Raw genomic sequence first — 23,557 nt, 5'->3', positions numbered from 1 at the left:
AGCATTCTTGCATGTCCTTGAATTATGCCCAACTTGTACACACCTTTGGCATGTCATCATGGTGCCTGTCTTTCTCAGCCTTGAAGGGTTTTTTGGGTCTTTCTCATCCTTGTCTCTTCTCCTCTTCTTCTTTGGTCTACCCGGCATGATCCTCACCTGTGGGGGCTCAACTGGATATCCAGGAGCCTTTGGCCAAAATCTCTCACCATTGATTGGCTCAAGAGGGAATGAGTAAGCCTTCAAATATGTCTCTGTGCTAAATACTTATGCACATATGTGGCTGGATCATCCCTCAAAAAATGGATAGCACTCACAGCATGGATACAAGGTATCCCAGTGAGCTCCCATGCCCTACAACTACATGTCCTCTCATGCAGAGACACAATAAACCTATCCCCTTTCATTGAGACCTCAAATTTCCCTCCTAGACCAGGGTGAACAGTACAGTACCTAGCTTGTGATTTCAGTTTCTCTAGTTTTTTCCTAACAGCTGGTGTTACTATGTCAGTGACAGTGTTCACATGTTGTAATTTCTTATATTGCCTCTCTTTTAGACCACTTCTGATTTCTTCTAGCATGTCGATGATGTGATTCCCCCTAGCACTCAGAATATACCCATTAAAAGTTTCTGATACATTGTTATCTACCATATCACTAACACAACAAGTTGAAATAAAGGCTTTGCAAAACCTGGTTGGATCTCTCTCAATAAGATCCTCATATGCTTGCTCATTTTCACACTTAAGTTCCTCCATTGCTGCCTCCCACTCCTCAGAATATGTAGCCCTCACAGCTTGCCAAAATAAGTTCTTCAATGAAACTCCCTTGAATTGTTTCTTCCAATTCATATAGACATGTCGAGCACAATTTCTGTGCTCGGCATGGGGAGCCAACTCAACTACATCATTAGTTAGGCCCTGCATTTCAGAGTAACACCAAATAAAATCAGAGATTAGCAGAGCAGAGCATACTATATAGCATTAGCAAGCATTAGCAGAGCTCAGAGCATACCTTTTGTTGATCAGAAATCAAAGTAAATCCATTGCCATCCCTGATGCCAAGCTCTTCCAACAACAAGCTTAAAAACCATCGCCAACAAGCTTCATTCTCCACTTCTACTACGGCCCATGCAATGGGGTACATCTGATTATTGCTATCCTTCCCTATGGCACACAAAAGTTGACCTCCTAAATGTGTTTTCAAGAAGCAGCCATCTAGACCAATAATTGGCCTACATCCCTATAAAAATCCCTTCTTCAACGCTGAAAACCCAATGTACAGTCCCTGAAATATGGTACCATCCCCACATAGGAGCTCAAATCTGCCCTCTCTGTCCACTCTCATCAACTCCGCAACATAACTCCTTAATTTATGGTAATGGCCCTGCACAGTGCCTCTAAGCAATTGTAAGGCATGTGCTTTGGCCCTGTACAACCGTCCATTTGGAACAACTATGTTAAACCTCCTCTTAACATCATTCCTAAAATCCTCAACACACATCTGAGGTCTAACTCTGAAGACCTCAGTGTACTCTTCCCCAAGCCACTTATAACTTGCTTGCTTATTACCAATTGCAAATGCACATGTGTGATCCTTACCCAAGATCTTCACCACCAAAGACTTCTCATTTTTCTTTATACTGGCATAGATTCTCCACTGACAAGGCTCCTCACAATAAGCCTCACACTGATCCTTGGTTACCCTTCTAAAGTGAATTGGATGACCTTTAACTATGCTCCATGATACCAGTGCTTTCTTGCACTGAAAACCATCCTCAAACCGCATGCCTAGAACAAGCTTCAAATCTGCAATATCTCCCCTTGGATCATACACAGCTTTAGGTTGTTTGCTTCTAACAACTTGACCATCTGAGTCACTGCTATCAGACCTCTCTTTGTCAGAATCATCATATTCAGACAATCTTTCTTCTTCATTCTCTTTCTCTAAACTTATTTCAGCAATGACACCAATACTTTCCCTGACATTGCTTCTTGCTTGCATATACTCTTCATCTTCTGACCCTAGCTCTTTATCACCTAAAGAATCATCTGACTCTACGTCCTCTGTCTCACTAAATTGAGGAACATAATCATCATCATCTTCATCTGTTTCATGCAGCTCCTCCATCAGCACATCATGCTCAGTCCTTGGCTCAATATGCACATTCTGCTCCTTCACCACTCTGTCAGTATCCTTGCCCTTACTTAACTCAATCTGCACATTCTGCTCTTTCACTACACTAGCAGGCTCTTCCCTATCAAACACCTTCTCTTTCCCTTTGGACTAATTTACCTTCCCCTTCCCCTTCCCCTTATTACTACTACTCTTAGTGGTTGTTATAGTCTTCGTAACTGTCTTAGTAACAGTTTCAGATTCAGTGACAGCCTTCTTGACCTTTCCCTTTTTCCCATCATCCACATAGATACTCACACATGTAATTGTAGATGTACAACATTGTATCATTTGCATTACCTGCTTATCATCACACAAATCCATAAACACTAAAGTTCTAGGAACCTTGAAAGCTAAACACCTCCAAGAAGTATACCCAAGCTGCTTGATTTCCTCCTCTAAGTCAAAATAACCAAACATATCCTTATCTAAACCGAATTTCCCCAAAACGTCACCACCTGAGTACAATCTACTTGCGCCTAAGTGGACAAACTTCCCACCATGGTGAATATACAAGCCAAATGAGTCACTGTGCAAATTGAAAAAAAGGAAATTCAATGTGATGGATGGGCAAGAAGAAGATTTAACGAGATAGTAAATCAAAATCAAAGATTCACAGCAATAGGCAAGTAAAGACTCAATTTTTTCTCTGACCTAAGGGCGGCAAAGTACTATGGGTGACAAATTCTATACAGGGGGAAAGAGAAATACCTATCTCCCATTTCGCGAAATATCGTCGTCAATATCTCTTATTTCGTCTTCTTCTCGGCGCCTCACTCGCAATATCTCATCGTCCCAAGGTCAAATTCTCCCATAATAGTTGCAGTCAAGATTCGACAATGGTGAATGTAAGGAAATGCGGTGAAATTAGGTTAGGGTTAATATGATTTAACCCCAGCAAAAGAAACGGCGTCGTTTGATGCGAATTCTAGCTCAAACGACGTCTTTTCATATACTTTATCAAAACGCCGTCGTTTCGACTAATGCCACGTAGGCGCCACCTAAGACCGGACAATCACCGGAGGTAAAAATTGTGGAAAAATTGTTCGGGTGTTTAAGTTCATGGAAAATTGGATAAAAAAAATAGTTCGTGGAAAGTTTGGAAATAGCACCAAAGTTCATGGTTTTTCACGACATTAACCAAAGTTCATGCCGCGCGACGTCGCTTCCTTCCGGCCCTTCCCTCAGTTCTCACCGGCGCACAGTTCCCACCGGCGGATCTTACCCACGTCGCTGGTCTACCGCACCTTAGGGCCTCCGCCTCTTTCCTCAGTTAATCCACCGGCGAGTCCCTTCGGCCTTTACTCGCCTCCGAGCTCCGACGGCGGCGGACCGGCGGTCGAGAAAGCGATTCCCAAGCAGCGAGCATATCATCCTCGCAAGCCAGCTGATTCCTTTTACCTTTGATAAGTTTAAATTTTTTGTTTGAGCTTCTAAATTTGCCCACTGAGCTTCGAATTTTTTATATTTCCATTAGATATACTATCTTTTATAAGTTGTTTGCAATTAGTGTAAAATCTATTGAGATGAAGTAAGGTGACGAGATGATGAATTTTGCTGAGTGATTTTGCACCTGTCTCTATTCTTCAATCAATCTCTTCGGCTATGTAATTAACCGGTTAATTCGGTTAACCGATTAACCGGTCCAGTTAATCGGACCGGTTAATCGGTTAACCGAATTAAAAACTGGTTCGGTTTTCGGTTATTATTTTTAGTCTTAATCGGTTCTGGTTAACCGGAAAATCGGTTCGGTTATAACCGAACCGGACCGATTACCAGCCCTAGACACGACTTTATGTATCATTCAATTTGCTGATTGAATCCATCTTAATTTTTTAAGGATTTTATCAATTCTATTCAATTTATTTTCATTTTTTAAAAGCAAATCTCTAGAAACAATATCGTCTAGAGTCGTTATGTGGAATACTATTAATATTGATGTATAAATTTATTTTTGGGAGAAATAACAAATCATTTTTGGCGCTGTCACGTCACAATTATCATCATGGAAGCTGCAATTATAAAATTAATAGATATTAAAAAAATGTGATAAAATTGATAAATTTCAAAGATTGAAATATACTTGCTGCTGAAATGGAAGTTTAATATAAAAAGAAGAAATAAAAACCCTTGAATGCACAAGACGCAAGCAAGGAACATAGACTCTAAAAGAGTCCGATAAAAAAAAACAAAACGCTCAGAAAAGTCTAAACGTTACCGCAAAAACCAACAATCAAATATTAAAATCCATATTGGAATGATAATCATCCTTGTTGCGATCATTTTCCATGGCAATTACATCCGACCAACGAAGGTTCGCAATATTGTTCATAGTACGCATCGTGTTGCTGCTACTATGGTCAACAACGAAGTTGCTCGGCTGAAATCCAAGACCCTCCGCATTTCTGAGGCGGTTTTTAATGCTATCAGTCGGAACTGCATGACCAAGCTCACTTCCTTTTCCCGATCCTTTTGGACGGCCACGTCCGCGCTTCGGCTCCGAGAGCAATAACATCCCTTGATTAACCTGCTCCTCTAACCGACTTATACGACCAGCAATATCCTCCGGAGTAGGATTGGACTGCTTATCTCCAACAACCTCCTTTTGAATCGGAGAATGAACCTGCTCACTCACAAAACCATCTGTCCCAACCTCCGACTGCTTCTCCGCCACTGCATCCTTAAGCGCCAAAGTTTCATTCCGCAAGCTATTGCCCTCCTCTGCAGCAGCTGCCACATTCTTCGCAAGATTCACGACTCCATTCGGTGTCTCCATCTCTATATCCTCATCCACATCCTCATCGTTGCCATCCAGTTGATGCTCCGAAGTTACCGGGACTAGCACAACTTCCAACGAATCAGGCCCTGACAAAATACGGTCATCCCTCTCGTTCACATCCTCATGGGACGTCACAACCTGCTCACTCGACTCTAAAGCAGCAAAACTATTCTCAATAAGGGTTGCAGCGCATGATGAGACCTTCTGCTGCACCGCATGCTGTTCCTCGACAACCTCTTGTCGTATCAAGTTATTTCCATGTGCTGGTGAAGCCCGCACCTGTTCAGATTGTAGCCCCACCGGAATCGATTCACCCCCAGAAATCCCTGGCTCAGAAACCTCCTGCCATTGTTTCGCTATTGCTTGTTGTTTTCCAGACGGCTTCATAGTAGCCTCCACTGGCAGATTAGCTTTACGACACTTATCGGGAGAATGCCCCGTGATCTTACACTTGGAACAATAATACGGTAAGTACTCGTAAGTAAACTCAACATGAAAAGAATAGTCACCCCCATCAAATAGAAGCGTAGTAGGGAGAGATTTGGACATATCTAACTCCACAAGAACACGAGCGAACTGTCCGAAATCTCGAGTAATCGAAGCACCATCAATCTTCAGCGGATGGCCCACGAAACGTGCAATTCCAGCCAGCACCTCCGCATGCCAATATTCGATAGGCAAATAATGTATACGAATCCAAACGTTTGCCAATGACGAGAGTTCTTTAAACGGATCAAAGTTCTTCGCCCACTCGCGAAGGCGGAGATGTCCATTAAAAACTTCCCAAATCAACTTGGCTTTAGCTCGTTGTTTATCCTCTGCGTTCTGGAAGACTATGGTATAGTATCCTTTACCCAAAGGAATGAGTTGCCAAGGCGAACTGATATTCCACATGTTCTGAAGCTCCTTTTTAATCATCAACGCAGGCTTGGGCGTCTCCCCTTTGTTTAACAACAACCTTCCCGTCAAAGCATGATTAAGGTCAGAAATCTGCTTCAAATGAAGCTCTGTAGGCATCTTGAAACAGTAGTGATCACCTTCTTTTGTAGGGCGTAGAGCATGATAATGATGTGCAGCAACATCCGGACGACGCGGCGTCCGATTCGCAGTAATATCGACATATGATTTGAGAAGAGGTGTGTTAGCCGTCTTCTGTTGGGAGCGGTTATTTGCTGGAACAATATTAGAATTCTTCCCTGGAAGATTGGCATTAGGAGCCATGTTTCGACTGCGCTGATCGGCAGACGAGCCATCCACACGAAACTGGTGTGACGTAGGCTGAACAGATGCCGCCAACCCCACAGGCGGGCTTGGGTTCCGGTGCAGCTGAGATGCCTCTGGCAGAACAGAGCTTGACACATTAGCAATTCCCCCCGATGGGTTATGATTTTTCTTGTGTGGCAGGGAAGAATTATGAATAAAATTGTTGGAGACAACCGGTAGGTTAAGCCCACCCGTCGACATGATTGCCGAAGTGGCGACGGCGGCAAGAGGCGAGCAGCGTCTGAGGATCTGGAGTCTCCCCAGAGAGGGGATCTAGATCGGGTTGTAGAACTGTGAACGGCGACAAGTAGCTAGGAGCTCCTGCCGGAGTGGTCGACGCTCCGCTCCGACGCAGCTTTGAGCCGCGACCGGCGAGGATCTTTCCAGAGATCTCGTGCGGTGGTGGAGAAGGCACCAGATCTGCCGGATCTCGGAGGAGGCGCAACGGGATTCTGGAGAAGAGACCGGAGGTGGCCACTGCTGCGGGGCACGAGGCTGCGGCTGGCCGGTGGCTTCTGGACTGGCTGCTATCTGGAATGGACAGGGGCAGGGAGCAGGCTCGCGGCTCCGGCCCTCCAAACATGAACGACGCCGGCGGCCTTGCTGGAGCAGCTCGCGGTGGAGCTCGCGAGGAAGAAGATCGGGCGAGAGAATCCGACCGCACCTCGATTCCGCTCCCCAATCGCTGCTGCTGCCCAATCACCGCCTCGACTCCGCTCCCCAATCGCCGCCGTTGACGTGCAGATCGCCTCTCTGCTGCTGCTGCTGCTCGGAGGAGGTCCTGTGTCGGGGTCGGCGGTAACCGGGTGTCACGCAAAAAGCAGCACGCGGAGGAGAGCACGCGGAGGAAAAAGACTAAAGTTTACTGTTACTCCACATGAGAGTTACTGTTCTTGAGAGAAAAGTTTACTGTTACTCCACGCGGAGCATGAGAGTTACAAATAAATTCTATGTCTTCAAAAAAAGATTGAAATATACTTAATAACACTATTAAAGATCTTATTTTTATACTAATAGAAAAAAAATGCAAATTTCAAATATAATACAGTGAAAATACTATTTGAAAACTTTTATATTGTAATCGGATGTAAAATAATGAAAATAGTTATGATGTTCAAAGTTCAATGTGTGTGCGACTAGTGAAAAACATGAGGGTCAACTATTGAGTAGTATAGTATATTAATGATTTGCCTGAATTTGTTTTCTTTTAGATGGATTATTTTAACAACGATAGTTTTGTTGCCATTTGAGGATTTGTCTTATTAATACTTCTAATTTTTAATTCTATTTCAGTGCATGAATAATATGGTTGCATGTTGTTTGTTTTTCTGTAACTTATAACGAATTGTTAATTTGTTATACACATCTTCTTCCTGAAGCTCAGGCTATAAGAAAGAAGAAATAAAGCTGAAAGCACGGCCCAATAGCGCACATGTAGAGTATGGGCCTACTTTTGAGCGATTTATTTTTTTGAGCCATTTTATAGTTGTGATATTTTTAAGATTTCCGAAATCCTACTAAATTTTGAATATTTTTAAGAGGCAAAATAAAAAATAGGAATAGTAAAAATAAATAATGTCCACATATACAAAAACATATAAAAAAGTATCTATTTTTTACCATTTTACCCTCTAACGTAAAGACGTATATTATATCAATTTTAGCTAATGCATGCTTACACGCTCACACGATGCACGAACTAACTTGTAAAAGTGCATTAGGTTAATTTTAGCTAATACATGCTTACATACTCACACACTCATACGATCACACACTCATACGATCTAGCGTGGTGGAAGCATTTAAGTGAATAAAGATAAATACGAGCTGCAACGACGTCAATGACGACGATGATGCAAGGAAGGCGATAGGGATCAAGAATCAGACAATGGTGGCAGATGTTGGGGAAGAAGACGATGAAATCAACCGTGAAACAGATTAGGACATATGAATTAATTTTGAAGAGGTTGAGGAAGATAATGAAGTAGGGATAGAAGGTTGGAGAAGATGAATTGATTGGAGATGGGGTTTAGGGAAGACAGTGAGAGGGAGAGGGAGAGGTGAGGGCCAAGGGTTGGGGAAAGATGAATTTGATTGGGGTGGGGAAAGTGGAGGAAGATGACGAAATAAGCGGGGGGAGGAGAGATTTTTTATTTATTTATGTTATATATATATATTCATTAATGGTAACTATGTACAATAAAAAATTTCATAATGCAAATTTATAATTTTGTATACGAATGCGATGCACATTATCAAAATTTATAGAATTTTATCCACATACAAAATTTAATTATATATACAAAAAATAATATCTTAATATACATAGTACAATGGAGATAAAGGTGGCCACTAACAACTTAAAAAATGGCCACTAGCTAATTTAGATGCATGGAGCAATTCAAAGGATAATTTAAATAATCTTTTTTCACGAATCCTCACAAATTATGTTATTTCCGTAAAAAATTCATAAATCTATAGTTGTAAAAAATATCCTCATTCACTACGATAAAATATGGGCCTAACGACTGATTTATGACCGTTTCATAGCCGTTTTTTTTTTTTAACTTAAAAAAAAAAATTGACCGAAATTTCGATCATTAATTACTTTTTTATTACTCCCTCCGTCCACTAATTCAAGGCCTACTTTCCTTTTTGGTCCGTCCACCAACTCAAGGCCTATCTATTTTTAGTAAGTTTTATTCATATTTTAATTGGTGGGTCCCAATAAACAATATATTTTTTCTCCATTCAACTAATAAACAATACACTTTGTGGGCCCATTTCTCCACTCAACCAATAAACAATATATTTTGTGGGAATCTTTTTCCACTCAACTAATAAAAATACTTTTTTTCTTAAAACCCGTGTTTTTTCATGTAGGCCTTGAATTAGTGGACGGAGGGAGTATTTTTTTTACGACCGAAAATTTGGTCGTCAATATTTTTATTACTTTTTATTATTTTTTATTTTTAAAGATCGAAAATTTGATCGCTAATATTTTTTTTAATGACATAAAATTCGATAGTTAATATTTTTAAATTTTTAAATTTTTTAATTAAAATATTATATTTTTTCATAGACCGAATTTTCAGTCGTTAATATTATTTTTTTGTATTTTTTATTTTTTTATATTATTTAACGAACGAAGTCTTTAATATATTTTTTTAATTTTTTAATTATTTATTTTATTAATTTTAATTTTTTAACATCCAAAAATTCGGTCGCTAATATATATATATATATATATATATATATATATGAATATTTAATTGTTTTTAAATTAGTTTTAATTAATTCTTATTTTAAAATTATTGAGAATATTTTAAAATTGATTGTTATTTTTCATAATATTTTCTTTTTAAAAAAAATTGACGATAATATTAATTTTTTTTATTATTTTAAATTTGATCGTATATTTACCATCACTCTTTCGCCGATACCACAAGTCTTAGATATCATCTCGACATATTCTAAAGTTATAAATAGTCACCTCACTTTATATAAATCATAAGTTTGTGGAGTGTATAAGACCTCGCCCTTTCTTTACAAGTGCAAGGGTTCGAATCCTCTTAATATCATTAAAAAAAGTCGAATTTAAGTTCAAATCCCTTGAGTAGCAATTGAAGCACATTTTTGTTGTATTTTTATTTGATGAAATGGACACGTAAAAATTGAAGCTTAGACCTGATTGATGGGAGACGAGAATGCTTAGGGTTTCTCCGGCTACCGCTCGGGGCTGAGGCCGCTGCCTTTCACCCCGTCGTTTTTTCGCGCCGCCGCCTGGTTATTGGACTTCACTAGGCGGCGCAACTTCCGCCTCTCTCTCTCTCTCTCTCTCTCTCTCAGTTTCCACCTATATCCGCCAACTTCTCTCAGCAAATTAGCTCTCGTCGGCCACCTATTTCTACTGCTGCGCTGACGTCTTTCGCCCCGCCTCCGATCGGTCGTGTTCCTTCTATGGCCGTCTCGGCTCCAGAGGTGATTCTTTTCCCTGAAATATGCCTAGCCACTGCCTCATGCACCAGTCCTGAAGGAAACCCTAGTTGGACATCAATGATTTCTACCGCCTCCAACCCTCATGTATCGCCTGTGGATTCTTCCTCCGATGTCGGCACTCTCTTTTCGGAGTGCGGTCTCGCTCCGGCTACTGCGAACTTCGGGGCAAAGCTTTCATCTGGCCCCGATCAGAATCCCACACTTTTTGACTGCCATAATCCGAAGGTTTCTACTTCGAATCTGCAAAGGACGACTGTTCAAGAGACTCTACTGTCATCTAAGGCGGCAACGCCAAACTTTTTTGCCGAGACTACCCTCTGACTTGGGGGGCCGTCTTCGTGCAATCTTTCGCCACCGGAACAAACCTTCGGAAAGGGTCAAATCGGCAAGGGTCAGAATATGGCCAAGTAATCCGGTGTTCTTTTGCGGTTACTCTCAAGCCGACGGGGAATCGGCCAGCCGATGTTCCAGCTCATGACTACGTGGTGCTGAAACCGACTTTGGTGAACGACAGACCCTGTCTTGTCCTCTCTAAAGGGTGTTCCATCAACGGCAAGGGAGATCTTTCTCTCATGCCCTGCATGGGCGGATTATCCTTCGCAAGAGGGATCGCCCTCATTTTGCTGCTGATTTGCATGCCGAGTTACAACAGTTATGGAAGCCGGAACAATCATAGCAGATCATTCCTCTGGGTAAGGGATACTTCACCCTTAAATTCTCATCTTCGGAAGATATGGCGCTGGCTTTCACAAAAACTACTTGGAAATTACGTCCGAGCATACTGCATTTGCAGGCATGGGTCCTAAATTTTGATCCTTACAAGGAGTCTTCCTTGTTAGCCCAGGTATGGATTCGTGTTTTCAATTTACCTCATGAGTATTGGCATCCGGAGGTGCTTTCTGGTATTGCTAGACACGTAGAATCACCTATTATTATTGATGGTTTATCTGCTCATGCTTCTGTGGGTCAATTTGCGCATATTATGGTTGAAATGGATGTTTCTAAGGTTGTGCCTGATTATTTTGATGTCAAATGTGGGGATCGGGTTTTTGTTATTGAATTTGGTTATGAGGACCTCCCATATTACTATCATTCTTGCGGTGTTGTTGGCCATGCTACTAATTATTGCAGGGGATCTAAAGAGGGAAACGATACTACGGGTCAGCCAACTGTGTCAGGCAACGGTGCCGGGCTGACTCCTATTTAGCAGCATCGCTCTGACTGACGATAGGTGGGTCATAAAAAAGCCTGCTCTGAGGTTTCTCTTGAGGCTGTTGTTTATGAGAAGGGTGGGATTGAAGGAATATTAAATTAAATTAATACTCGATTTGCCCGAGGATCGTCTCTTGGATTATCTTAATTTACCATACATCGATTAAACCTAGCATGCTCCTATTAATTTAAGTGTTGCACCTTGGAGTTAGAATCACTTACTTGTGAATTGAACGCAGAGGCTGTTGACGATTGAATCAAAAGACTCTAGTTCTGACCCAATTCGCACTGAACAGATCAGCCAAATTCAACGCTCCGTTTGATCCCTCAAACGACCTCCAATCGTATTTTTAGTAGAGATACGACTTCTTCGTCTTCAAAAGAGCTTTCCGTGGCCGCCTGTTTCACCTCAATCTGTAGAGGAAGTTATGGCTATTTTTCGGAGACTGCCAGAACTTAGTTTCTTGCGAAAATCTGACTCCAGCTCAGATCTTCTGAACTATATCCCGCTCAGTTCCCAACGTTGGATGGACAACGAACTACGAGAACTCCCACAGAGAATTTGACCACCTTGAAGTCAGCGCCCCCTACTGCTCTCTCTAAAACCCTAATTTTTGTGTGTCTTATTCTGAGAACAGATATCTGTATTTAAAGACAAAACACAGTCATAGGGCTCCAACAACTGTAGTGGGCGAATTTTACTCCTACTGGGCTCAGGAGACTTTGGGCCAGTCCAGGGATCAGATACAAGGAATAAAGATGGGCCTCTAATGAATTAATTCTTATGATCAGCCCAGATCATAATTAATTCATAAGTATTAATTCATTCCACTAGAGAATCAATACTGACTTACCCCTTTATTACCGATGATGAGTCGGGGCTTGTATTTAGACTTATTAAATCTCCTTATTTAAAATATCCGACATCCATTAATTAATTAAAGCTCTGACAGCTTAAATTAATTAATCTCTTTGTAATCCTTAAGCAGTACCACTCAAACCTTATTATTGCACCTGAACTTAATCAACATGCAGAGTTTAAAATCAATAAACCTTATTGAGCTCTTTAAGGGGATGCCATTATCCTATACCGGATACGGGTACTAATACAGATAACCAAATATCATATTGATGAGCCCATGTTTGTGCTCGTTTTTCGTGTCTGTTTTAAGTCTGGATCGAGTCTTTTTCCTTGTTTTTGTGTCGTTTGGTCGCCTGGGAGGGCGTAGTTCAATGGCAGGGACCCAGCTCGTGGGAAGGAGGCCAAAATGCTAGAGAAGCGGAGTGCCAGAGGAATCAAGCTGTCAGCGGATTCAAAGGGCCAGAGGATTCAAAGGGCCAGAGGACTCAAAGGACCTGAGCAGCGAAGTCGGCTTTGCCAGAGAAATCAAGCTGCCAGCGGAATCAAAATGCCAGCGGATTCAAAGAGCCAGAGGATTCAAGCTGCCAGAGAAATCAATGACACCAGAGCGGAAGCCGTTCCTCTGGACACCAGAGCAGCGAAGTCGGCTTTGCCAGAGGAATCATCCGAGCAACGGAATCAGCTAAGCAGAAGAATCCTCCGAGCACTCCAGGGGAGTCCGAGAAAGGCGGAAGGCGGTAGCTATCCAAAAGAGACCGATAAGGCCAAACCACTGCCTTATCCAAAAGGAAACATATCTTCATGAAGATTAGGTCTGAAAAATGATAAGCATCTCCATGTTTGCATGGATCCGGCCGCACGTCATGGGCTGGGCCTTCGTACCCTAACTCATGCCTATAAATACCACATAGCTGTGAACCATTAGAGGGAGAGAGGAGAGAGAGTTAAGGATGAATTTTGAGAGGCCATTGCTGTAGTTTTACTTTCCATAGTTAGGTAGGAGTAGTCGCCCCTTATGGGCATAGCAGTTTAATTTTCTGTTCATGTTTTCTGCGGCACTTTTGGCCGTAAGTACCCTTTTACCTTAAGTAAGTTTCTATTTCAGTTTTTACTTTATGTTTTCCTTTATGTCTTTTGCCTTTGTTATTTATTTTATGTTTGTCTAAGTTTTATATTCTGATTTGGGCAAGATGATCTAAGCATGAACACCTAACTCGAGAGGTCTAATTTGGGCATAATAACTGTATCAGCATATTCCCGATACACTAGGTTTGATTCCAAAAAGGTTGAAACAACTTGGTTAATTAATTGGTCACTAGTTAACTAGGGAGTTCTGACCACAAGTAATAATTTGGGCACAAGGCGAGTTGCCATCGACCTCCAAAATAGTACAACTGGTGTTGGAGCCGTGACTGTTGTGAAATATCGGTGTAAGAGTCAAGTGGGTCTATCTAGAGCTTAAAGCATTCTGGGCAAAGCACAACTAGCGATAGACCATCGCAGAGAGCGTGGATGTTGTCCGAGGTAGTTGATTTCCATTAGCTGACCCTTCTAAGGGATCATAAACTGAAAGGATAGATTGGGCAGGGGGTTTGTTGTGTGCGTGACGAGTGACAATAGGGGCACAACAATTCTTATGCCTATAACCACTGGTATGCGAGTATAGTGATTAATCTTTGCACCAATGATCGAGTGTCCAGTTCATGTTTAGTGATTCGAACCCAAGTCAGAATTATTTTGTTATTTGATTTATCTACCTTTGTATTTCAGTTTAGGTTGGATACCCGTTCTGCCCATAACCACGTTTTGGTCAGAACACTGCAGAAAACAAAACCCTTTTAGTGACACCCTTGCAGGAGAAGTTACTGCTCAGTTCCCTGTGGATTCGACTCTGGACTTACCACTAGCTAGTCTAGTTGTGGGTACAAGATATTTTATTTGTGCGAAGCTCAAACGACGGCTTCGTCACATATATTGACCGCTATCACCCAAGATACAGAGTACTCAAATTAATATATTACTCTCACCCATAGTAAATCAAAGTGATACACAAATCAACATATATACCTGAAATCTTATTAGTATTAAGATTCTATTAAGTCACCGAGATCTTTATTCTTCACTTATGTCAGATAGAAGAATACATCTCACTGTGATCCTATCAATACGTTATGACGTACCAGTATAGACAAATAGTCAAGACAAACGATTTCCATCTATACTACAGCCTAGACCAACGACTCGTCCTAGAGTCATCTCGGCTGTGATCTATTTATATCTCTTAAGTTTATTCCAATTATATGACCTTCTATGATCTGTTAATCACCATATAACCTACTTATATAGAGATAAATGACATACATATGCAATCATGAACACAATCAGATTGGAGATAAAATAGTGAACTTAGGAAACATTGTATACTAGCATAAAACGTTCTTGCTTTCAGTATTCAAATCCAACAGGGATTCCGATTCCCACGAATCGAGAACCCGCTCTTGGGGATGACGAGATGGACACCTTCCCGAGCCCGACAGGGGAGGATGTTGTTGGTTCCCCAACTCTTGGGGATGATTCTGCATTGGTTGCCCATCACAACCCCTTTGCTGCTATGGAGTCGTTGGATATTGTCGACTCAGTTGATGGGAAAGAGGTAATACCGGAGATGCATAACACACAGCCAGTTCAGAAAGGGATTCTCAAGGAGCGATCCAAGCCCAAAGCCTAGAAGGCTCTTGGGGCCGCTCAGCCTCGTTCACGAGTGCCTTATAACTGCCCTTCGGCCGCCATGGCCTCTGGGACCATGACCTTAAGAGGTTAGGGTGTTGATGGCGACATGGAAGGTTTAGGACTCGGGGCAGCTCACTCTGGCGCCCATTCCTGAGCCGATTCGTTACATTGATACTGGGAGTGATGGCGCGACCACTTCTCGTTACATCTCTTTCAAGCGCTCTTCTAATGATGGTTCGGTCATTCTGGATAATGATCTGTCACAACATCCTGACTCAGAGTCACTTCAGAGGGAGGTGGTCGCTAAGAGGGATGCCTTGGCGGTTGTTGGTCGGGTTCCGACTGAATTTCTTAACAGTGTTTCTGAGGCCCAGGCTAAGGGGAGCTGCCATTCATAGTTTTGTTGTTTCAAGCTCTTCGTCTGAGGCTGCTAAGATTATGTCTGGGGTTTCTACACAAATGAGGAGATCTAGCAGAGGAAGAGAATCCTCATGTGGGGGATGAGCACACCGACAATTCTTGATGAATGTTCTTGCTTGGAACATTAGAGGTATGAATAACAATGCCATCATCACTATTGTGTTACTTATAAACCTTGTCTCCTTGGTATTTTGGAGCCCAAGTCTCGTTTTACCAGCATTCCTACTTCTTATTAGCATTCTCTTGGTCTTGTTCCGATTCATCAAAATAGTCGGGGTAGAAGACGTTCTAATATCTGGGTGTTTTCGGATTTCTCTCTTGCTCCGACGGTAATATCCAGTTCTCTTTCTTGGGGTCGGTTTTCACTATTGCTTTCACTCACGCGGACTGTGATTATATTGAGCGTCAGCATCTTTGGTTTTTGGTTGGCCCGTTTGTAGTGGGGAACTTCCTTATGATTGGTGATTTCAATTCTATTTTGGGAGCTTATGAGCGTTGTGGCCGGCGGATTCCGGCCACTACTCCCTGCTAGGGATGTCAATGCAGCCCGAAACCCATGGGCCGACCCAAATAACCCGACAAAATTAGAGGGTTAGGGTTGAAAAATCGCAACCCGAAAAAACCTCCAACCCGATTAGCCCGCACCCGACTAACCCGGAACCTGATAGGGCTAGCCCAAAAACCCGATGGGCTGGCCCGGTGGGCTGACAGAATTGTGACTGATGCATCTAGTTACAACTTATGCTATGTTTAGATCTATGGTATTTGCTTAAATATATATATGTAGCCTCATTAAAAAAAGTGAAATTAATTAGTTAGAATATATATGTGTGTGTGTGTGTGCAATCTCATTAAAAAAAGTGAAATTAATTACAGATTTTTTTGTAGAAATTGATTATTAGTATCTCATTAGTTAGAAATTAATTATTAGTATCTCATTTTAAAGTGATACCAATTTTTTTTTTTTTTTTTCTGTCAATGAGACGTGCATGGCAAATTCACTAATTATTAAGTAATAATCCAGATTGATTCCAGTGCATTGATACATGTTAAACTTTACTATCTCATTTTAATATAATTTTGTTTATGTAATCTTGAATATATTATATTTTTGCATTTCATGCTTTGCTATATAATTTATATATTTAATATCTATGTATATTTTATACATTATACATTAGATCATTAGGAATTATAAAATACAAATGATAAGTTTATTTTTACGCCTTTAACCTGATTATCCCGATGGGCTAGCCCGAAACCCGAAAGTTTAGGGTTAGGTTGAAGATTTACAACCCGAAAAAATCTCCAACCCGATTAGCCCGCACCCGACTAACCCCGGAACCCGATAGGGCTAGCCCGAAAACCCGGTGGGCTGGCCCGATTGACATCCCTACTCCCTGCAGGGAGTTCAGTGAGTTCATTGATGAGCACAGCTTGATTCAGCCCGAGTCTTCTGGTCCCTTTTTCACTTGGACTGACCGCAGACGGTATCCTTCGCCGATCGAGTCTGTTTTGTATAGGGCTATTTTATCCCTAGGTTTATGTGATGTTTGGACTACTTCTTTGGTGTTGGTGCTCCCCAGGTTGGAGTCTGATCATTCTCCTATCCTGCTTCGCTATCTGGATTCAGATGTTCATCCTCCTGGCCGGCGGTTTCGCTTTCTCACTATATGGTGCGGCCACGAGGGTTTTTTGGACCAAGTTAGGGCTTCTTGGTCCCTTTCTTTGGATATTCTTTGTCCTATGGTCCGTGTTATGAAAAAGCTGAAGCGTCTCAGACCTCTTCTCAAGACCTGGAATAAGGATACTTTTGGTAACTACAACACTACTCTTTAGCTGAGATGCAGTAGGATCTTAGCACTCTCCAGCAGAGTATTGATGACGAGGGCTATTCGGACTTGGTTTTTGATCAGGAAATGGATCTGCAAGCTAAGATTGGGACTCTGCTGATGCACAAGACGGATCATCTTAGGCAGCAGAGCAGAATTACTTAGCTGTCGGCTGGGGACAGGACTACCAGATTCTTCCATTCTATGGTCAAGTGGCGGTGTTCTTCCCACAAGATCAAATAGTTCAGCATTAATGGTGTGCTTTTTGATGACCCCCCCTACGATGGCTGCTCACGTGGTTGAGTTCTATAGTGACTTATTTACTGAGTCGCCTTCTGATCCGGTTGACAGATCTTGAATTTCTCAGTATGTTCCCACTTCGGTCTCTTCGGCTTCTGCTGATATGCTCAGTGCTCTTCCGTCTGTTGTGGAGATCAGAGACACTATTTTTTCTATGGATAAGGACAGCGCGCCGGGTCCTGATGGTTTCTCTGGGGCTTTTTTTTAGTGTGCTTGGGCAGTTGTTGGGGAAGATATGATTGCTGCGGTCTCTCACTTTCTTACCCATGGTTACATCCCCAATGGCCTCAATGCCAACCTTCTCCGTCTTCTGCCCAAGAAGTCGGATGCGTTAATTATCTCTGATTTCCGCCCTATTGTCTTGGGTAATTTCTTCTTCATGATTATCACCAAGATTCTTGCCTCTCGCTTGAATTTGGTGGCCACTACTATTGTCTCCTAGCATCAGTTTGAGTTTATCCCTGGGAGCTCTATTCATGAGTGCATTCTTCTGGCTTCGGAGGGGGTCAATTGTATGGAGCGGTCTCTTCGCGGAAAGAATTTAGCTCTGAAGGTTGACATTAGGAAGGCATTTGACACTCTCAATTGAGATTTTATTGACACAATGCTTGACTGTTTTGGCTACCCAGATCTGTTTAGACAGTGGATTCAGACCATCTTCCGTTCGGCCTAGATCTCTGTTCTCTTCAACGGAGAACAACATGGTTATTTCAACTGTTCGAGGGGGGGTGCACCAGGGAGACCCTTTGTCGCCCATTTTGTTCGGGATTGCTGAGGAGGTGTTGAGCCGCCTCCTTTGGGATGCTGTGGAGAGAGGTTATATTTCTCAGATGCGTATGTCTCATTCTGCCCTCTTTTCGTCTCACCTCCTTTATGAAGATGATGTTCTTCTTTTCGGCAAGGCGGACAGGCGCAGCTGTGTTATGATTGATTCGATTCTTCAGATCTATGCTGCTGTTTCTGGACAAGCCTGCAATAAGGCCAAGTCCACGGTTTATTTTGGCAAAGGTGTCCCTATTCAGATGCGTCGCCATCTCAAGAGGGATCTGGGTTTCTCGATGGGCTCCCTCCCGTTCATCTACCTTGGTGTCCCCATCTTTGCGGGGAGGGTTTCGGCTGCCCGTATGGCTTGCATCTGGGACAGTATCATTTCCCACTTCCCGAAGTGGCAAGGGATGCAGTTATCTATGGCCGATAGGGTTTGTCTGGTCTCTTCTGTCATTCACAGTGCAGCGGCGCACAGAATGTTGATTTATAAGCGGCCGGCGAAGCTCTTACATGACTTGGACATAGCCTATCCTTCCTTCATTTGGACGGGATGTACCACTTCCAAGCCTCACTCCTCGGTGTCCTGGAACAAAGTCTATGCCCCCAAGTCCCAAGGGGGTTTTTTTCCCATATCAATCGGGGGTTTATGCTCCGTTTGGGCTGACAGATTATCACTGAGGACTCAATGGGTGGTTTTCGTCTTTTTTGGCAGCGCTATCTTGATTCTTGTCTTCGGCCTCGGTCTCCCTGGTTTTCTTCCTTTATTTGGTTGGGCACTAGAAGGACTATCTCGGATCTCATCTCGGACCCTTTCTGTAGTGTTGGTCAGGGCTCTTCGATCCTCTTTTGGATTGATAATTGGCTCGATTACAGACTTATTGATAGGATCGGGATTCCCGACACCGCGCTTCAGCATCTTCAGCAGCCTATCTCTGATTACTTTTTTGAGGGCTCTTGGAACTTCACTCTTGATGGCCTTCTCAGAAATTATTTTTGACATTATCTCGGTTCCCTCTTCGGGTGTGGGGGATTGGCGTGCCTGGACTCATTTTCATTTTGGGGAGGTTACTTCCTATCTCGTTGTTGATCACCTGCGCCCTAAGTTCCCGTCTGTGGATTGGGCTTCTTTAATTCCTGTTTGCAGATCTATTGTTACTTGGCGTGTTATTTTGGGCCGTCTCTTGACGACCAACTTTCTCCGCCGTCAAGGTTTTCAGGGGCCCGGCTGGTGCCCGCTCTGTAGAGCGGCTGGGGAGGACATTGATCATCTCTTCTGGGATTGTCCGGTGGCTAGGCAGGTCTAGAGCTCTATTTTTGTCTGGTTTCGATTTGATGGTGCTTCGAACCTGGATGTGGGGAGTTTTATCATTTGGGCCATGCAGGTTTAGACCAGTCGGCAGTTGACAAATCTTTGGCGAATCAGGATTATGGCTACCATCTGGAGCATCTGGCATCACCGAAATAAAGTTGTGTTTGATGATGCTCCTATCTCTGCGGTGGTCGTGACGGTGCAAATCAAGGGGTTTATTTTGGAGGCTTCTTGTTTTAGCCTTGGGGAGATGGCGAATTCGGTGGAGGAGCTTCTCATTTTTCATGGCCTTGGGGTGCCGGTGTCGCAGCCCGACGTCTAGCCAATGATAGCGTAGATCGGGTATCGATACGACTAAATAAATAATGAAGTAAAGAAGGAAGAATTAGATCAAACAACAAGCGGAAGCTCACAACAAAACATGCAAAGATGAACAACAATAACATCATCTCAAAGACACAAATATTATCGGCTTCATAAGTTCAAAAGTACAGAGATTCTCGACAAAGTTTACAAAGCGGGCATAGTTAAAAATTTACAAAGGTTTATAATTTACAGAGTCTCGCAGTAAAACGTGATCAGACTATATGTATGAAGACATATAGCCGAGAGTGTATTTCCTGAATAAGTTCAAAATATACACATCCAACCTCAAAAGGCTACCGTATGACGTAGGAATACGGTAAAAGAAACAACGTCGTCCAAAAAGTCCCCGCCAGCACCAGACCGATCTTCCTCCTCCTCGCTTATCCTGCACATTTAGAAATACATGCAGGGCTGAGTACAAAGTACTCTGTGGACATATGCCGAAAAACAAATGAAAGCTTGCTCTTAGAGCTATAAATTGAACTTGCCACATTAAGCAACGCACATGGGTTTTAGTTAGAGAAGAACCTGTGCATGCAATTTCGCAAATCATAACATAATAATAAAGTAACTGCGCAGTTTAAATATTCATTATGCATGTACCATATACTATTCATCATCAAAGGTACTGAGAAGTAGGCCTCCCTCTCAAGTACCGTGACCGGCCGACCCGATAGACGGCTCACAGTCACCTCTGTGCACAAAATCCCGCTTGTGGCAGGACCGAATTCGTCTCATCAGTAGAGGGTAACACACAAGTCATTATTAACAAAACTCGGCAAGTCAATTAGTTTCAAGCATAACATTAACTCAATTCATAATCATAAGTATCATATCATTTAAGAAAGCTCGTATAATAGGCATATCAAAATAATTTCCACCTGACAAACTTAGCTTACTCTCGTAGTACTTGGGCGATCTTACCTCCGTCCTCTGCTCGTATCTTTGGATGTCATAACGTCGGAGTGGTTCATGGGATAAGATAAACCTCAGTTAGAAACTCATTTACTAAAATCCAATCTCGTCTCAAACCATAACTTATCACTCATCTTCTATTTACCCAAATAAATCTCAATCCCTAGGTATACTTAACTCCTAAGGATTCACAAGTCCTACTCTCGACTTAACACTCAACTCTAATTAAACTCATAGCAATCAAGCACATAAACAAGCATAATCACATAAACATATAAATTCACATATAGACATATCACAAACAAACATCATTCTGCACTGACTCGATTTAAAGACTTCATCAGATTCGGTACAGAACTCCACTGGAGTCGTGACCTATACCATTTGAAACCTATTTGAGTCTAGTTTCATTCAAAAAAAAAGTAGGATGAAAAACTCCAAGTAGTTTAGGAGATATGACTGTTTTCCTACAGTCTACCATATTCGGCAGTTTTGAGCAATTGAAAACTTTGATTTTTGAAAAATAGTAAAAGTTGCCAAAAAGTCTTGAAATTTGGTGGGTACTTAGCTAAGAAACTCATGTCTTAACAATAAAAATTTGGGCTCCAAAACGTTAGTGAAGGACACTGGAAAAGGTGACTCTATTGGCTACTCACCGAACATTTCTGCAGAAAGTAGCAGTTTTCGTTTTCCATTTTATAAAAATAGTAAATAAAGTCCAATTGACTTGAAATTTTACCGGTATGCTGAAGACTCTCATATAATCTTAACATACAATTTTCAAGATCTTTGGGTATCAAGAACCCAACGAAACAGTAGGTAGAAAAGGTCATAAAAAGACTCCAAACTTGAACATACAAGCAAATATACCTAGACTCCGGACTTCTTCGATGTAAAATTCTCAAAAATTCAAATTAAGCTCATATAATTCACAATAACATAAATACATGATCATATATAAGCTCAATTAATCATCAAATAGTCATACATAAACATGCTCGACTCATAACTCATCTTATATACAAGATCTCATGTATGCACGCAAACTAAACTCGAGAAATTTTCGCAAATCAACATCATTAACCAAATTAATCATGCTTTCTCCTTGCTAGTAGTCTAACTAACATATAAACATCATCAATTCAAGTATTTATCTCATTAATCAAAAGTTCCCAATTACTAGCAAACTAAACTTAACCAATTTTAGGCATTCTTGACAATTAACCAAATTGATCCTAATTATCATTTCTATCATGTTTAATAACAATTAAACTTAGCCAATTTAATCAATTAACACATAGATCACAAAGTCCCAATTTTTAACAAACTAAACTTTTTGAAAATCTACAAACATGCATAAATCATTAATCCAACCTTAGATTAATCAAATTGAATCACCTAATTGCATTATTAACCAATCAATTAATCAATTAAACCATAGAATAAGTTTTACCCAAATCACATCAAACTAACTCTCACCGAAATTTGACCATCAACTTCAATCATCAATCTACTCCATCAAATATCATATTAGTCATCTCATAAGCTCATATTCACCATCAATTCATCATTTAATCCATAGATCCAAGAATTTCTTATTTTAGACAAACTAACCTAAATGAAAAATCATATCTCATGGCAAAGTCTCTCAATACACATAGAAATCATCTCAAAACACCTCAATAAGCATAGATCTCATGCCAAATTAAGAAAAGAATAAGAAAAATATTTTGAAGGGGAGAACCCCTAAATTTCAAAAATTACTAAAAAATAGAAAATGATGTTTTCTTGCTAGGTCTAAACCATTTATACACATATATAACTCAATCAAGCTTAGATCTAAATAGATCTAGTACTTACTCAATTATTTAAGGAAGGATAAAAATCTTCTCTTTTGCTTCAAGCTTGAAAATCCCTCCAAACTAGTTCTTGATTCAAGGAATATAGATGTTTAAGACTTGATTTGATGGAGTTTCTTGGTATAGAAATGATCTTGGAAGCTTTGAGAATGGTTATCCATGGTGGTAGAAAGGGAAAAGAGATAGAGGTAAGAGAGAGAGAGAGTAGGCGTGTGAATGGGGGGGGGGGGGAGAGAGAGAGAGAGAGAGAGAGAGAGAGAGAGAGAGAGAGAGAGAAATGAGTTTTGTTTAGAGCATAAGCTTGCTCCCTAATTTACTAGTGTAGCTTCTTCAATACTCACTTGCAACTTGCCCACTAAGTCATCCAATTAATTAATGCACAATTAAAGCTTTCACATGTGGCTTGCTCAATACTACACTAATTAATGAGATCAAGCTTGTAGGAAAAGCTAAGTTAGAGAAAATCACTTGCTAATTAAAAACCATAAATCAATATCATCTAATAGTGTGATCAAATAATTAATCATAATTAGAATACACCTAATTCACATCACATCTAGCTCATTAAAATAAATTCTTAGAAATTCCATTAGGAAAAATTATAATATAGATAGCAAGATCATAATTCACCATTTAAAAAAAATCATCTTTGTGTTACACGTCCAAGGAAAATTATAAATCAATCGATCTCAACTGTTATCATCACGTGGGTCACATAAAAAAAAATCAATTAATCTCACTTAAACATGACCTCTCAATCAGTCAAAATCT

The 23,557-nt window shown here is 41.2% G+C and overlaps 1 protein-coding gene and 1 long non-coding RNA gene across 3 annotated transcripts; both read right to left on the bottom strand.

Annotated features, from left to right (window-relative positions):
- Window positions 1–599: 599 nt before the first annotated feature.
- LOC130996087 (uncharacterized) lies at window positions 600–2,662 on the bottom strand. Its single transcript, XM_057921614.1, has 2 exons — window positions 1,012–2,662; window positions 600–917 (listed from the first exon to the last, which is right to left on the bottom strand). Exon 1 carries the CDS (start codon window positions 2,125–2,127, stop codon window positions 1,240–1,242), a length of 888 nt encoding a protein of 295 aa, XP_057777597.1. The 5' UTR covers window positions 2,128–2,662; the 3' UTR covers window positions 600–917; window positions 1,012–1,239.
- A 17,439-nt stretch (window positions 2,663–20,101) lies between these two features.
- On the bottom strand, window positions 20,102–23,053 carry LOC130996109 (uncharacterized). Of its 2 annotated transcripts, XR_009092390.1 has the most exons (3): window positions 22,788–23,053; window positions 20,894–20,955; window positions 20,102–20,397 (listed from the first exon to the last, which is right to left on the bottom strand). It is a non-coding gene; the product is annotated as an uncharacterized LOC130996109 (long non-coding RNA). The 2 variants fall into 2 exon arrangements; XR_009092389.1 differs by lacking the exon at window positions 20,894–20,955 and having other exon boundaries at window positions 22,788–23,028.
- Window positions 23,054–23,557: the final 504 nt, after the last annotated feature.

Source organism: Salvia miltiorrhiza, chromosome 7 (genome assembly GCF_028751815.1).
Source record: "Salvia miltiorrhiza cultivar Shanhuang (shh) chromosome 7, IMPLAD_Smil_shh, whole genome shotgun sequence".
Classification (NCBI taxonomy): Eukaryota; Viridiplantae; Streptophyta; class Magnoliopsida; order Lamiales; family Lamiaceae; genus Salvia; species Salvia miltiorrhiza.
The sequence above is the reverse complement of the archived record's forward strand: the minus strand, read 5'-3'. Positions and strand labels throughout refer to the sequence as shown.